At 42.3% G+C, this 17,189-nt stretch overlaps 1 protein-coding gene across 11 annotated transcripts in view; it reads right to left on the minus strand.

Annotated features, from left to right (window-relative positions):
• The window catches only part of EIF2AK4 (eukaryotic translation initiation factor 2 alpha kinase 4), a 110,423-nt gene that overhangs the window by 82,735 nt on the left and 10,499 nt on the right, over positions 1-17,189 (minus strand). For 8 of the 11 annotated variants that reach the window (XR_002345551.1, XR_002345552.1, XR_002345543.1 and 5 more), the window contains exons 2-5: positions 13,189-13,301; positions 9,309-9,411; positions 3,444-3,596; positions 1,451-1,531 (exon numbers count right to left, since the gene is read on the minus strand). Coding sequence is in view for 3 of the 11 variants with exons in the window: in XM_021097886.1 (XP_020953545.1) it covers positions 1,451-1,531; positions 3,444-3,596; positions 9,309-9,411; positions 13,189-13,301 (450 nt within the window). In the remaining 8 variants the exon portion in view is untranslated. Of the gene's footprint in view, positions 1-1,450; positions 1,532-3,443; positions 3,597-9,308; positions 9,412-13,188; positions 13,302-17,189 lie in introns of those variants that run through there. The other 3 variants (XR_002345549.1, XM_021097878.1, XR_002345553.1) reach the window with 2 other exon arrangements.

The raw sequence follows: 17,189 nt of genomic DNA on the forward strand, positions 1-17,189 counted from the left end.
AACGACTAAGAACCATGAGGTTGTGGGTTCAATCCTTGGCCTTGATCAGTGGGTTAAGGAGTCATGAGCTGTAGTGTAGGTCGCAGATGCGGCTTGGATCTGGCGTTGCTGTGGCTATGGTGTAGGCTGGTGGCTGCAGCTCTGATTAGACCCCTAGCCTGGGAACTTCTATATACGGCGGGTGTGGGCCTAGAAGAAGACAAAACAAACAACCCCAAAGAAACAAAATAGGAGTTCCTGCTGTGGCTCATTGGTTAGTGAACCTGACTAGTATCCATGAGGACGCAGGTTTGATACCTGGCCTTGATCAGTGGGTTAAGGATCCAGCGTTGCCACAAGCCGTGGCATAGGTCGAAGACTCGGCTTGGATCTGGTGTTGCTGTTGCTGTGGCTCTGGTGTAGGCCGGTAGCTACAGCTCCAATTGGACCCCTAGCCTGGGAACCTCCATATGCCACAGGTGTGACCCTAAAAAGACAAATAAATAAATAAATACATACATAATTAAAAAACAAAACAAAGAGCAGAGTGGCTGATGGGAAGGCAAATCAGACATAAGATAGGAGAGCTGGTGGGAACAGTAGTAAATTTGTGTACAGCTTTGTATGTTCACAAACGGCAGTACATTTACCTGTGGGAATAATTACATGAGACAGAAAGGGAAGCATTATCTGTCCCATTTTAAAGAATGGGGAAAATGAGTGACAGAGAATGTCCCTGTCAAGGTCACGGGGCCAGGCAGTAAAAGAGTCAAAGCTTTCAGCCAGGTGCTGCTTACTTACTGGTACATCGGTGCTTTCCTCCCACTGCTCCCTATTGTTTCCCTTACATTAAATGCCATAATTTTATAAAAGAGAATGAGCAAAATTCTCTGTGGATTTCCCCAAACATGTGTAACTGGATTTTTGATTGAGTTGGACTTAGGAAAAATACAGGAAAAAGGACTTTATGCTTTTCCACTGCTGGTTTTTAAACCTGCTCTGTTGAATCCTTTTCCATCTCAGAAAAAAATCTCAGGCAGATCCATGTGGCTTCCACTCAGTCTTTAGTATGAGTAGACAGTTTTGTTTTCCAAGTACTAAGAATTCCAGTTGATTACCAAAGCTTTAATCTCCTCTTTCCTTTGACATTTTTGATAAACTACTATAGTTACATAAGTCTAAGGCATCTACAGATAATATACAACTCTAAATTTTGCTATCTATTTGAAGAATCTAAAACACACAATGAATGATATTTGGGGGCTTTTTTAGTGCTTCATTTTAAGTTTTATTTCTGATAGTAACAAAGGAGGGGAAAAAGAATAATGAGGGATGAAGGACAGGGGCCCTGATGTCTCAAACATTCAAGTATTTTAAAGACACAATAATTCAAATTTCATCAATGGAAGGAAAAAGGTGTTCTATTTAGCAAAATGTAAACTCCTGGAGTAGAGCAGAACTGATAGAGTACCTGCTTAGCCATTTCTTTCCTTTTTTTCTCTTCTTTTATCTCTTCTTTCCTCCTCTGAATCTCATGAAGGATTTCACGTTGCTGAAATAAATCATAACACCATCAAATGCTGATCTTTGAAGGCCATACCACATATAAATTCTGAAATCATAAAAAAACTTTTGCATTTCAATAACTCAAGCCCTCCTCTCCTAAGAGACCTGACCATCTAGAACTTTAGTACAAACTGTAGTTACATCAGTTTTATCAGAGATTTTTTTTATTACTCAATGAATTTATTACATTTATAGTTGTACAATGATCATCACAATCCAATTTTATAGGATTTCCATCCCACGACCCCAGCGCATCCCCCACCCCCCGAATATCAGAGATCTTATGCAACAGGCGTCCCACTTAAATGGATGTCAAAGCTGTGGGGGGAGGGACACTTATTCCCCACCCCTCGGGTTTCCATGTGGAGGAGCTTTCGCTGCAGGAACACCACCAGCCTCTCACTTCTCCCCACCATGGACTGAGCCCCTTCTCTTTGATGTCTGCCTGTCTGCAGAGGACATGCACTTGTGGCTGCCCTCTGCTATTGGGTATGGGCCCCAACCAGAGACCTCCAGCTGCATTCCCCAATCAGCTTTCTCAGTATTAAAAAGGGCATTTTCTTTGTGTGTGTTGGGGGGCCCTGACCTGTGGCATGCAGAAGTTCCCGGGCCAGGAATCAAACCCGAGCCACAGCAGCAAGAGTCCTTAGCCACTAGGCCACCAGGGAACTCCTAAAAGTGACATTTTGATCTTTACCTATTTGGCTCATCTAGCTATTGCTCATGTGCGTATCTGAGTTTAGGTAGAGAAAAATGGTGTTTTTTATGAGTCCCCTAAAATTTTATGTGGTAAATACCAAAACCAATAACAGACTTACCAAAACTATAACAGAAATAATACAAGATATAAAAACTTACAGCTGATTACAGCAATACAACAAAGTAAGATGGTTAGCTAAATATCTTTATTTTCTAATAAAAATGTGTCTTCTTAAAATCAATCAAGGAACTTTAAACCCTAAATGATAGCTAGTCTACACAATAGGAGATAAGCATTAACAAAATGAATGGGACCCAAAAATACAATGTTAACACAAGCACACAATGAACAAAATGAAGCAGGAATAAGGACCTAAGAAAAGCAAGGAGGAGTTCCTGTCATGGCTCAGCAGTAATTAACCCAACTAGTACCTATGAGGACATGGGTTCTATCCCTGGCCGCCCTCAGTGGGTTAAGGATGCGGGGTTGCCATGAGCTGTGGTGTAGGTCACAGATGTGGCTCAGATCTGGCCTTGCTGTGGCTATGATGAAGGCCAGCTGCAGCTCCTATTCTATTCCTAGCCTAGGAACTTCCATATGCCACACATTCGGCCCTAAAAAGGAAAACAAACAAACAAACCACAGGAGGGTACATCCTTATGCAAGTAGATTAAAGAAAAAAGACAAATGGTTAGTAAACATAAAAAGTTAAATTTCAGGAGTTCCCTGGTGGCTCAGCAGGTTAAGGACCTAGGGTTATCATTGCTGTGGCTCAGGTCACTACTATGGTCAAAACCAAAAAAGTTCAGTCTCTGCTCGTGGCTACTGATTTGGGCATGAGATACTTGTCCCATAGAGGGAAGAAGAGAAGAAACTCTAAAACCAAGTGAAGTCCTCAACAGCTTTACAAGTGCAGAAAGAGCACAAGAAGCTTGGTTAAACTGACGTCTTCTTTTTTAATTTTAAAGACCAAGACCACAGGTTCTAGGCACAGCACTGGTATTTGTCGGGAGAGAACCATTCACAGTATTTAGTTTCTGGTTACCCAGAGGGCTTTCTCTCACATGAATCCATGATTCCTGGATCAAATGCTGAGCAAAACTTAAATAAATCCCAATAAGCACGTAGGCAGGGACAGTAAAAACCTAGAGGCACTCGCAGTCCTCCAGGCTGGTTATCGTGGTGACCAGGGTCTCACCTCCTGCTCCTCTTTCCGCTTGGCCTCCAACTGCCTCCGCTGCTCCTCCTGAGCCTGCCTTTCCAGCATTTCCTCATGAAAAGACTTGGGAGGGGGCTTGTTGTGCTCGCTGAGAAATAACTGCACGTGGTAAGCCAGTTCAAATATCATCACCTAAACGTAAGGGTGGAAATCAACCACAAATGGTCAAGTGATGGGAAGACAGGGCCCAAAGGTGAGACTACAGGAAAACATGCAGGCCTACCGAGCCCCTCTCACCATGGGGACAGTCATTTAATGTGACATGTTCTGAATTACTTATAGGATGCAACCACAGCAGGAAAAAGCTTTTATAGCACTCATCTCAAGATAAATCACCATCTAGATAAATAAAAAGCTTCGCTTTTCTTCTGCAGTCCCAGTTAATTGATTGGCATTTTCTGTAGAATAAATCCAATAAAATCGTTTTCTGTATTAATAAATCTGGTAAAATATTTAAGACTGCATAAAAGTAAAAACTACCTTCCCAACTAGAAAACTTGCCTACACGATGTTAGCTGAGCAGAGAATAATCATAATGCTGAGAGCTTCTGTCTATCTATACAGCATACGGAAAACATCCTACTGGGGTACAGAGGCAAATATTTAAAGGCCTCACATCTCCCTGCTAGTAAAGGGCCAGTAGGAGGCTAATCAATACCTAGGAAGCATTTCATTTCCACCTAGGGAAGCATTCACAGTATCTGAAGGAAAAAAGCCCCCCGCCCACAGACAAGCTATGTGAACACAGGAAGCCACTTTTCCCTTCCCTAGGAATCCTAAATCATACCTAAGTTGGTAAATCAACAGAACAAGGGTTTCTGGGACCCCACACTGACTAATTACCCAAACCCTCAAAACACCAAGAGTGCCAAGCTCTTCCTGCAGATGAAGACCACTTTGAAATTTCTTTTTCCTCAATTACAATGAAGCAGATTAAAATTTCTTGTTTCAGAAAGAATGTAACAGGAGCTCCCTGGTAGCGTAGCAGGTTAACAATCTGGTATTGTCACTGCTGCAGCTCGGGTCACAGCCATGGCTCGGGTTCGATCCCTGGCCTGGAAACTTCTGTATACCTAAAAGAAAAAAAAATTAAAAATTAAAAAAAAAAAAATAAAGGACTTAACAGGGTGGTAAAAAAGTAACAGAAGTCACTGTACACAAGAATATAAAAGCTAGTTCGCTTGGTGTTCACCATTCTCTTGAAGAGAAACCATAGCTATTGTCGGGCGAAGTTAAAGTAATGTTTTTTGGGGTGCGCTCACGGAATGTGTAAGTAAGTTCCCAGGCCAGAGACTGAATCCATGCCAGAGCAGCAACAATGCTGGATCTGTAACCCGCTGTGCCACCACAAGGAAACTCCAAACGTATTTTTTATTATACCAGAAGCCGGGGCTTTCAATGGATATACTTCTATTTACAGTTGGGAAACAGTAGTCTAGAGTCTAAGAGGCAAATTATTCTATGAAAACCTCTTTGAAGGAAAGCTGGCGAAAGAAGGCAGATTCCGTTACATTAAGGGAAATGATTTCTATACCAGAAAGGAGCCAGCAGCCAAGCAGTGCTTTTCTTTTGCTAACCTATTTACTAGCATTTTCTGGACAAATCTGATAAAAACATCTAAGACTGCATGTAAATAACAGCTACTCTCCAAACTGGCTCTGGTCCTCCTCTCCCTCAGACCTAAAGAGTTCACTGCCTTGTTTCTCTCAGGTCTCTGCTTAAATGTCACCTTATCAGGGGTCTCTCCTGACCTCCGTATTTATAGTAGCCACTCCACCTCACCTTGAAAAACACACCTGTATTAGTCAGGGTCCTACACATACACATACACACACACACATACACACACACACACACACACACACACACACACACACACACACACACACAGTCATCCCTTGGTATCCACTGATGCTCAAGTCCCTTATATAAAATGATGCTGTATTTCCATATAATCTACCAGGATTTCCATATATCTTTCCGCACATACTTTAAATAATCTCTAGATTACTTACAATACGTAATAGCACGAAAATACCATTAAGTATTGTAAATACCATGCAAATGCTATGTAAACAGTTGTGGCATGAGGCAAATTGAAATTTTGCTTTTTGGAACTTTCTGGATTTTTTTTTCTGAATATTTTTGATCCATGGTTGCCCGAGTCCCCAGATGCAACATCCACAGATACAGATGTGTGTGCATATGGGGAGGGGTAGGGAGAGGGGGGAGAGAGAGAGAGAGAGAGAGAGAGAGACAGAGAGACAGAGAGAGAGACAGAGAGAGAGGAAGACTGAGACTGATTTTAAAGGACTAGTTTGTGTGATCATAAAGGCTGGTAAGTCTAAAATCTGCAAGGTAAGCCAGCAGGCTGGTGACCCAGCTGATGTTGTAGTTCAAGTTGGAAGGCCATCTCTTGGCAATCCCCTCTTCTTCCAGAGAGGCCATTCTTTTGCTGTTAAAGCCTTAAACTGATTGGGTGAGGCTACTCATTTAAATGTTAATCTCATCTGAAAAATACCTTCACAGAAACATCTAGAAGAATGTCTGGTCAAATATCTGGGTACCCTGGCCTAGCCAACTGACACATAAAATTATCCATCACAATTTCCATTAGAAGAGCTAAAATAAAAAAGTGACAACATCAAATACTGGCAAGAACATGAAGAAACTGGATCACTCACATATTGTTGGTGAGACTGTAAAGTGGTACAGCCAATCTGGAAACTTTTGGCCATTTCTTAAAAAAACTAAACCTGCTACTATCATACACTCATAATTGTACTCTTGGGTATTTATTCCAAATAATGAAAACTTATGTTTATACAAAAACCTGTACATAAATGTTTATAGCAGCTTTAATTTTAACAGCTCCAAACTTGAAACAATCTGGTCATCTTTCATCTGGTGGATGGCTAAACAAACAGTGATGCATTGATAAGATGGAATATTACTTAGTAATTAAAAGTAACAACTACTGGACTTCCCATGGTGGCTCAGCAGAAATGAATCTGATTAGCATCCATGAGGACACAGGTTCGATCCCTCACCTTGCTCAGTGGGTTAAGGATCTGGCGCTGCTGTGAGCTGTGGTGTAGGTCACAACTCAGCTCAGATCCCACATTGCTGTGCCTGTTGTGTAGGCTGGCAGCTGTAGCTCTGATTTGACTCCTAGCCTGGGAACCTCCACATGCAGCATCTAGGCACCTGAAAAAGAAAAAAAAAAAAAAAAAGAAGAAAGAAAGAAAGAAAGAAAGAAGCCGAACTCGTGGACAGAGAGAACAGAATGGTGTTACCAGGAGCTGGAAAGGGTAGAGGGTGGGAGAAAAGGGGAAATATGTTGGTCAAAGGGGTACAAACTTCCAGTTATAAGATAAATAAGTTCTGCAGATCTAATGTATGGCATAGTGATTATAGTTAATACTGTGCAGCAAAAATTTTTTAAAAATATCACAAATCATGAATCCAAGAAAGCAGAGGTGAATTTTCAATACAAATGCATATTATTTTTCAATTAGTCATTACACTACACTAGAAGGAACTTAAACTGGAAAGAACTTTGGAATAATTCCCAAGGCCTACTCTTCTTTTTTTGGTCTGAGCTATTCTGCAAGCACTTTGGGTGCTTAGCCATCACTGAAGTTCTTAAAAACACAGCTTAGCCATCACTGAAGTTCTTAAAAACACAGCTTAGGTGAGCAAAGTTTTATAGCCATCACTGAAGTTCTTAAAAACACAGCTTAGGTGAGCAAAGTTTTATAGCCCAAAAGCACCTCAGGGGATGCTGTGACTGTGTTACAGAATGTGAGTGAAATACTTTCTTAGAGGTCACTTTTCTAGAGGTCCAAAATAGATCTGGAGGCCTAGGGTTAGTCTGTACTTAATTCCTCTCAGTTTTTATAGGAAGGAATAGTTAAGTGTGAGCTGCCTAGGCAAAAACACTGAGTGATTTTTTTTCATAGTTGATTCACAATGTTCTGTCAATTTCTTTTGTACAGCGAAGTGACCCAGTTATACACATATGTACATTCTTTTTCTCCTATTATCTTCCATGATATTGCATCACAAGTGATTGGGTTTGTTCCCTGTGCTATACAGCAGGATCTCATTGCTTACCACTCCAAATGCAATAGTTTGAATCTACTAATCTCAAACTCCCAGTCCATCTCACTCCCTCCCCATTCCTCTTGGCAACCACAGGTCTGTTCTCTATGTCCATGAGTTTGTTTCCATTCTATTGATAGGTTCATTTGTGCCATATTTTAGATTCCACATATAAGTGATATCATATGGTATTTGTCTCTTTCTGACTTACTTCACTTATTATGAGAATCTCTAATTCCAACCATGTTGCTGTTTAAATGGCATTATTTAGTTCTTTTTATGGCTGAGTAGTATTACATTGTGTATGTGTACCACATCTTCTTAATCTAGTCAACAAACAACCAATTGAAAAATGGGCAAAAGACCTGAATAGACATTTCTCCAAAGACATATGGATGGCCAAGAGGCACATGAAAAAATGTTCAACAACATTAATTATTAGAGAAATGCAAATCAAAACTATAATGAGGTACTACCTCACACAGGTCAGAATGGCTATTATGAATAAGTCTACAAATAGATTTATTAATGCTGGAGGGGGTGTGAAGAAAAGGGAACCCTTCTGTACTGTTGGTGGGAATGTAAATTGGTACAACCGCCATGGAAAACAGGATGAAGGTTCCTCAGAAAACTAAATATAGAACTACCATATGACTGAGAAATCCCCACTCCTGGGCATATATCTGGACAAAACTTTCATTCAAAAAGATACACGCATTCTCGGCATTCCCGTCATGGCACAGTGGTTAATGAATCCGACTAGGAACCATGAGGTTGCAGGTTCGGTCCCTGCCCTTGCTCAGTGGGTTAAGGATCCGGCATTGCTGTGAGCTGTGGTGCAGGTTGCAGACACGGCTCAGATCCCAAGTTGCTGTAGCTCTGGCATAGGCTGGTGGCTACGGCTCTGATTAGATCCCTAGCCTGGGAACCTCCATATACGCAGGAGCGGCCCTAGAAAAAGCAAAAACACCAAAAAAAAAAAAAAAAAAAAGATATATGCATTCTTACGTTCACTGCAGCACTACTTACAATAGCCAAGACATGGAAACAACACTGAGTGGTCTTACATGAAAGTGAGGAGCCGATTATACTTAAGAGATAATACCCACAGTATACACAGAGATAATGCACACCACAAAACTCTGCCCTGAGAAGTCACCAGCCTAGCCCTCCAGAGAGAATTCTGCCACCCAAGGGGGAGCTCATGTAGACCCTGATGTCAGAGGATTAAAAAAGAATCAGTGCTGAACTAGGTATAAATGCTCAACTATAAAAGGGACATTGAAGGAGGTGAGTGTGTCACTACTATCAAGAAGGAAAACAATTAGTTCTTCTGATGTGAAAAGGAGAGAGGTGGCAAAGTTTGATCAGAAATCTCCTTGTAAACATTTTCCAACATGAAGGTTCAAGTCAAGATCAGGTCATGATGCCAGCTCCAAAGTTTGCCAAAGGTATGGCCAGGTTTCTATGGAGTGTTTTCAGAAGAATTCTTAAGCATCAATAGTACCATCTATATACACTCTACAATTTGTCATTCATAAGCACTATAAACTAAAGAAATACAAACTGCAATGCTTCCTTTTGTAGATACCAATAAAAAACAAAACATCCTAGTGAAATTTATAGATGTGAGGTACAATGGGAAAGCCTTTAACCCAAAGACAAGGCAAGAAGGCAAGCCCTGGTGAACATGATGAAATTTTTACTGTCCTCTTGTAATTCCAGTTTAACAAAGCATACCTCGCCACAATGTTTCTTGGCCACTTCTTCTAGGCGTGACTTTAACAAGTTAACACTTTCATTTGACAGACCTTTGGCATTCTTTAATTCTATTTCAGGGACTCTGGAAAAGAAAGAAAGAGAGAAAGAAAAAGGAGTTATTTCAGAAAGTATAGATTATCTGCATTAATATTTGCTAAGTTCCAAGCTTGGGGATTTCATAAGGGCCTCATCTGTGAAACCCTCTGTACCTCCAGCAAGGTTTCCTTCATGTCAACAGGGTTTCAACTCTACTTCAGCATCTCCACTAACACTATGCTCAACATGGAGCCACCTGTAGGCTGTGGGACAGAAGTGGGCTGGCCCGTTGTCCACACGGACTGTCAGGGGCTCTGCTCCCACAGATGACCACACTTGATCAAGTGTCTCTCCAACTCCTAGTCTCTGATTTCAGCTTTACTATCTGATTCAAATTTCCAACATCAACTACTATTTACTGCCTACTTTAAAAAAATCACTGCAGCTCTGTGTGTGACTCTAGCCTGGTAACTTAATGAATAGTGTACTCCCTCATATGGTAACACTCGATCCTTGCTCACCCCCCAGTGTCCATTAACTCTGACAGCTCACCTGCAGTAGTCCAAATGCTTTGTACCTTTGTGTGCTCTAGAATAAGGCATGACAAGAATAACTGGGCAAGATGGAGCCACAGCGATCCAGTCAATATTCCCACCACAGGCTGTGTCCCAGTTGCTCATTTTGACTCTCACTCAGTCATGTACACATCTAGTCCTGTGCACTCTGCAAACTCTTTTTTTTTTTTGTCTTTCGTCTTTTTAGGGCCACACCCGCGGCACATGGAGGTTCCCAGGCTAGGAGTCGAACCAGAGTTTTATCTGCTGGCTACACCACAGCCACAGCAATGCCAGATCCAAGCCGTGACCTACACCACAGCTCACGGCAACGCCGTACCCTTAACCCACTGAGCAAGGCCAGGGATCGAACCCGCAACCTCATGGTTCCTAGTTGGATTCGTTTCCACCGCGCCACAACGGGAACTCCCACTCTGCAAACTCTTAAGGATGCCTACCACACTGTCCTCTTCATCCCTACAGAGCACGACTAAGAGTCACCACCTCCTATCTGGGGAAAGTACAACCAGCCCTTGGGGTTCCACTTATTTCCAACCCATAAACATCCAATAACAATTCATGGAGATGAAGTAGGCTTCATTTAATTGTACAGAAGAGAAGATGATTCATCACTTCCCATCAAGCATTTCTGAGTAATTCATGGGATTTTATTTTGATGAAGCCTTACTGTTTACATACTTATGCATTCTCTCAATGCTTCAGTGTGACAGATCGCTACAATCATCATCTGCTTGGATAGATGGAAACCTGAAAGAAGGTACTGGGTCTACATATGGTCCATGTAACCCAGGGTTCTCTCTCTCACAGTGGCATCTATTTTGCAGAAAAGAAAAGTTTTCCTGCACCACATCATCTCCAAAGATTAGGAATATTCTCCTAAGTCAAGACTTACATAATTATTTTAAAAAAATCAAGCAGTCTTTATATAGCAATATTAATAGAATGGTGAAAAATTCACTTGCAACACTAATTAAACTTGCTTTAAATTTTCCAACGTTCTCTTTATGCTCTTGCTACATAATTCATAATTGTATGGACCTGACATTATAACATTTACCTTTTTAACTTTTTAAATAAGTATTTGCAAAATGTAATTGTGTTTAAATGTATATATTTTATTCTGTAAAAAATAAAAATAAAATTTCAGAATAAAAAAAAAGTGGAAAAAAAATAAGTATTTTCATGTTGCTTCTTAAATAATCAGCCCATAATACTTCTTCCAAGTGGATGCATGAAGATTTACCTGAAACTCTAATGCAGTGGTTCTCAACCAGGGGTGATTGTCCCCTCCCCACAGGAGACATCTGTCAATGTCAAGAGAGCAAGGAAACTCTCTGACCCTCCCCAGATTCCTTGTCTAAGCATCTCTTCCATCTGGGGGGTCCTGAACTGTATCTCTTATAATAAATTGGTAACAGTAAGTGAAGTGCCTTCCTGAGCTCTATCAGCTGTTCTAGCAAATTATCAAACCTTGTGTGTTTGGGGAGGGGTGCGGTCATGGGAACCTGCGAATTTATAGCCAGCTGATGAGAAGTCCTGGGACTTGCAACTGGCATCTGAAGTCTTGTGGGACTGAGCGCCTAACCCACCTATCAATAACTATGGATAACTAGTGTCAGAATTGAACTGAATTGTTTGGACACCCGGCTGGTATTGGAAAAGACACCACCTATTTGGTGTGAGGAAAAATAAAACCTAGAGGAGCTCCCTGGTGGCTCATCAGGCTAAGAATCTCGCTTGTCACTGCAGTGGCTCAGGTCACTGCTGTGGTATGGGTTTGACCCCTGGACCCAGAACTTCTGCATGCTGTGGGCGCCCCCCCCCCAAAAAAAAGGTAAAAAAATAAAACCTAGAGAGGCACTGTCTCATTTTTATTTCATAAAATTAATCACCCTTTAATTAATTCATTAACCAACTTTCTATATACCTGCTATATTTACTCTATGTATAGAGTTTGGAGTAAGTGAGTTATGAACTTTGAGGAGCTCATTTTGACCTTTCTGTATTTTCATGTTCTCTATCACCTCTTAAAATAACAAATTCCACAAATTTAGTACACACTGTGTAAGGCAGCACTTCCTTTTATCTGTCACTGATTCTCCATACAACAAGCTCAAACCATAAAACATCACCCAGTCAATCTGCTTTTCTACATGGAATGTCTGGAGAGAGGTTACATAGACTATGCATGGTGCTTCCAAAAAAGAAGACTCAAGGATTTCTTGTTGTGGCTCAGTTCTTGTTGTGGCTCCATGAGGATGCAGGTTCCACCCCTGGCCTTGTTCAGTGGGTTAAGGATCTGGCATTGCCATGAGCTGTGGTGTAGGTCGCAGACACAGCTCAAATCCCAAGTTGCTATTGCTATGGCTGTGGTGTAGGCTGGCAGCTGTAGCTCGGTTCGACTCCTGGCCTAGGAACTTCCATATACTGCACATGTAGCCCTTAAAAAAAAAAAAAATACTCGAGGGAGTTCCCTGGTGATCTAGAGTTTAAGACTTAGCACTTTCATCTCTGTGGCCTGGGTTCAATTCCTGGTCTGGGAACTAAGCTTCCACATCAAACAATGCACACCACAGCCAAAAAAAAAAAGAAAGAAAACAAACAAACAAACCACAAGAGTCTTCATAGCTAATGCTTTTTCTCTACCAGGAGTTTGCAACCAGAGGGGGTATTACCTTCAGGGGGTGTTTGGAAATATGTGAGGCTTTTGGCTGTCTCACGGACTGGAGAACTGTCTTGGCATTCATGTGTAGAGACCAGCGATGGAACAGCTCAGTGAAGACTTGCTAGCAGAGCTCCCCAGAAATGAGCAACTCTCAATCTTCCTTCACGCTAGGAACTAAAGGTCCCATTAGGCCCAGAAGGCTACTCTAAATCCTGATGCCAGTCATACTTTAAAACTAAGTACACAAGCTTTTATAGTCACCACACCTTATTTTTTTCTTCTAAACAGTTCCTCTTCCTAGTTTATGAAGAATCGAATAAACACATCAGGGGAAGCAAACATTAGTCACAGAGCAAATATTAGTAACCACAGAGACTACTAACTATAAGCTGACTTAACAGGAGACAGGTTTCATGAAAATGTCTGTTGCTGATGTAGTTTTGATGAAAGGCAGGTGATAGGAAAAAATTTTTACATGGAACGGGTGAGCAAGAACAAGAAAATATAATCAACTTCACCCTGTTTTTGTGTTTTCAAAACTGAGAGCTGAAATCCCATCAAAGCTATTTATAAATGTACTCACACATCTGGATAGGTGGGTGGGCATTTAACTCTCAAATCCACTTTCACATATACTTCTTCACCAGTCAGGCCCTGAGGGTACAGCACTAAATTGATTTCTGGAGGCTCTTTGACCTAAAAGAGAAAAAAGAACATCTTTTCTTTTCTCTGGAGAGCCAGTCATTAATGATTAAGATAATCATTATTTCAGCTCAAAAATTCTACTTTTCAAATATTACACATAATTTTATGTCATATAGGTGTTTGGTCATATCTTCCTAAAGCATGACTGGTGTCACAGAGAACGCATTTGTGCCAACAAAACCAGTGCCACAAAGAATGCATTTTTATTTTCCAAGTCATCAAAGGAGTGACTTGAAATTTTATGCACCCTCCGTTCATTCAAATGTTACTGGGTAATGACATTCCGGGTGTTGTCCTAGACACTGGGAGCTCATGGGCCAATCTAGACAGACATGAACCCAGCCAGATGACACTAACTAGGAGACAAATGAATACTGTCCAACAGAGATGAGTGTTGTCAAGAAAACAAGGCTGAGGAGTTCCCATCCTGGCTTAGCGGGTTAAGAACCCAAAATAGTGTCCATGAGGATGCAGGTTTGATCCCTGACCACGCTCGAGGGTTAAAGATCTGGCACTGCTGCAAGCCACAGCATAGGTGGCAGATGCACCTTGGATCTGGTGTTGCTAGGGCTGTGGTGTAGGCTGGCAGCTGCAGCTCCAATTTGACCCCTAGCCTGGGAACTTCTATAGGCCACAGGCTTGGCTCTAAAAAGAAAAAAACGGGAGTTCCCGTCGTGGCGCAGTGGTTAGCGAATCCGACTAGGAACCATGAGGTTGCGGGTTCGGTCCCTGCCCTTGCTCAGTGGGTTAACGGTCCGGCGTTGCCGTGAGCTGTGGTGTAGGTTGCAGACGCGGCTCGGATCCTGCGTTGCTGTGGCTCTGGCGCAGGCCAGTGGCTACAGCTCCGATTCGACCCCTAGCCTGGGAACCTCCATATGCCGCGGGAGCGGCCCAAAGAAATAGCAAAAAAAAAAAAAAAAAAAAAAAAAAAAAAAAGGAAAACAAAGCTAAGCCTGGAACACAGTAGTAGAAGAGGAGAAGGTATTCAAACAGGTGGGTTGGGGAAGGCCCCTTGAGCACAGGAATCTTCAACTGAGACTCAAATAGCAAAATAATAAGTGAAAACCTTGACATGGAGAAATCTGAGAATTCTAAAATTGTGTATGCTTTCAACCAACTAATTCCACCAAAGACTTAAATATTCTATTGTCTTTTATTTATATATGCCTCTTCCAAATAGGATTTGAGGCAGTTTATTTGACCTGTATGTCATGAGAAATGGGAGGCTGAGGGCACAGGTATGTGTCTGGTCTAGGCACATTACCAGCTCTGTGAGGTAGGTGTCATCTCCATTTTACAGACCAGGCAGCTCAGGCTGAGAGTTTCAGTTTCTTGCCCACAAACGCAGTGACAAGGTGGGACTTCAAATTCAACTTCAACTCCCGAACCTGTGTCTAGTCCATCAGCCACTCCCCTGTGAATGCCAATGCTGAGTTGCTGTGACTGAGCCTTGACTTTGTCTTGGAATCTCGTGGCAGCCAGGGCAAGAAGAGAAATGCAGCATTATTAGAAAAGAGAAAACAGGAGTTCCTGTCGTGGCGCAGTGGTTAACGAATCCGACTAGGAACCATGAGGTTGCAGGTTCGGTCCCTGCCCTTGCTCAGTGGGTTAAGGATCCGGCGTTGCCATGAGCTGTGGTGTAGGTTGCAGATGCGGCTCGGATCTTGCATTGCTGTGGCTCTGGCGTAGGCCGGTGGCTGCAGCTCCGATTAGACCCCTAGCCTGGGAACCTCCATATGCCGCCGGAGCGGCCCAAGAAATAGCAAAAAGACACACACACACACAAAAAGAGAAAACATAAAAACTCTTTTGGGAGCAATAAAGTACTCAGCAACACTCAATTCTAATCAAAATTTATAATGCAAACCTTACACATGATAGCCTGAGTTATACAATCAACTACGTATATAGGATAGGTAAGCTCAGTTTTTCTACGGATTTATAATAATCTTTGACCAAAGCTGTGTCAAGGCTCCAGGAAAGCACAATTCTGTGAATGCGGTCCTGGGGAGGATAAACATCCTGTGACCTCGAGGCCTTCATCCATTCAGCCACCCATCATGCCTCATCACCCACATTTACGGAGCACTTGCTGACTCTGTCAGGTGCTATTAGCATACACAGCTGAGAAAAGAGGTGGTTTCAGGTATCATGGAACTTCTGGCCTAGTGGGAGAAAACATACATAACATGTATGTACAAGTTTAGAAAATGCTATTGAAGAGATGATGTAATACCCCTGAATGGTGATAGAATAGGCCAAGCCAAAATATGCAACTTGGGCGTAAGGACTGTATTGGGTTAAAGTTTCCTGAAAACAGCAATTGCAAGAAGGGCATCCTAACCTCCCTCTTCTTCCTGAAAACAGGAGATAAAACTCCATGTCAAAGATGCCCTCCTAGGAGTTCTCTGGTGCCTCAATGGGTTGAGGACCTCAAGTTGTCACTGCTGTGGCTGAGACACTTCTGCATGTTGTGGGAGAGGCCAAAAAAAATGCCCTCCTGTATCAGAAGAAATATTCTTATTACTGGAACTTATTACTTGGGAGTTGAGCCCAAGATAAGTCAGTAAAAAAAGACCTTATTAAAGTAACTCTTATCTTCCATGGCTCCCCATATATATGTATTTTTTTCTTTTTCTTTTGCTTTTTTAGGTCCGCACTTGCAGCACATGGAGGTTCCCAGGCTAGGGGTCCAATCGGAGCTACAGATGCCAGCCTACATCACAGCCACAGCAATGCCAGATCCGAGCTGAGTCTGTGACCTAGACCACAGCTCACGGCAATGCCGGATCCCAGTTAACCGAGATCCCAGTTAACCCAGTGAGGGAGGCCAGGGATCGAACCCACAATCTCAGGGTTCCTAGTCGGATTCGTTTCCACTGCACCACGATGGGAACTTCTTTTTCTTTTTCACAGCTACACCTGCAGTATATGGAAGTTCCTGGGCTAGGGGGTCGAATTGGAGCTGCAGCTGCCAGCCTACACCACAGCCACAGCAATGCCAATCTGAGTTGCATCTGCTATCTACACCGGAGCTCATGACAATGCCAAATGCTTAACCAACTGAGCTGAGGCCAGGTATCAAACCCACATCTTCACATATACTATGTCAGGTTCTTAACCCATTGAACTACAATGGGAACTCCTCTTCCTATCTATCTATATATCTATATCTATAAATATATATATATTTTTAGGGCCACACCTGGGGCATATGAAGGTTCCCAGGCTAGGGGTCGAATCAGAGCTACAGCTACTGGCTTAAACCATAACCACAGCAACACAGGATCCGAGCCAAGTCTGTGACCTACACCACAGCTCATGGCAATGCCGGATCACCAACCCACTGAGGGAGGCCAGAGATTGAACCCTCATCACCATAGATACTAGTAGGATTCGTTTCCACTGCGCCACAGTGGGAACTTCTCCCTGTATATTTTAATTACTTTCCTACAATTGCCTCTCTTGTTCAACCTACTATATAAGCACTTAGGTCTTGCCATTTCTTTGGATCTTCATTTTGCTATGGGGCTTCCTATGTACCTGTGAAAGTCTATATGCTTTTCTCCTACATCAATTACACATCTATATGCTTTTCTTACATCAATTTAATTGTCAGACCCAGCCAGGGATCTTAGGAGGAAAGAGCTAAAGTTCTGCATCCCCTACACTCAGAGAATGAGCTGAAGGGGTGTGTGAGGAAACATCCTTAGACCTCCTCAGGGAAGACCTATCTGAGGATCACACACTTAAGCAGAGACAAGCTGGTGATTGAGTATTCCAGACTGGGAAAGAGCATGTAAAGAGATTCAAAGGAGGCCCATGTGTCAAGCACACAGGAGGGAAGAGGGAAACCAGGTGAAGCAGGTGTGGTACGGG

The sequence above is a fragment of the Sus scrofa genome, chromosome 1 (genome assembly GCF_000003025.6).
Source record: "Sus scrofa isolate TJ Tabasco breed Duroc chromosome 1, Sscrofa11.1, whole genome shotgun sequence".
Classification (NCBI taxonomy): domain Eukaryota; kingdom Metazoa; phylum Chordata; class Mammalia; order Artiodactyla; family Suidae; genus Sus; species Sus scrofa.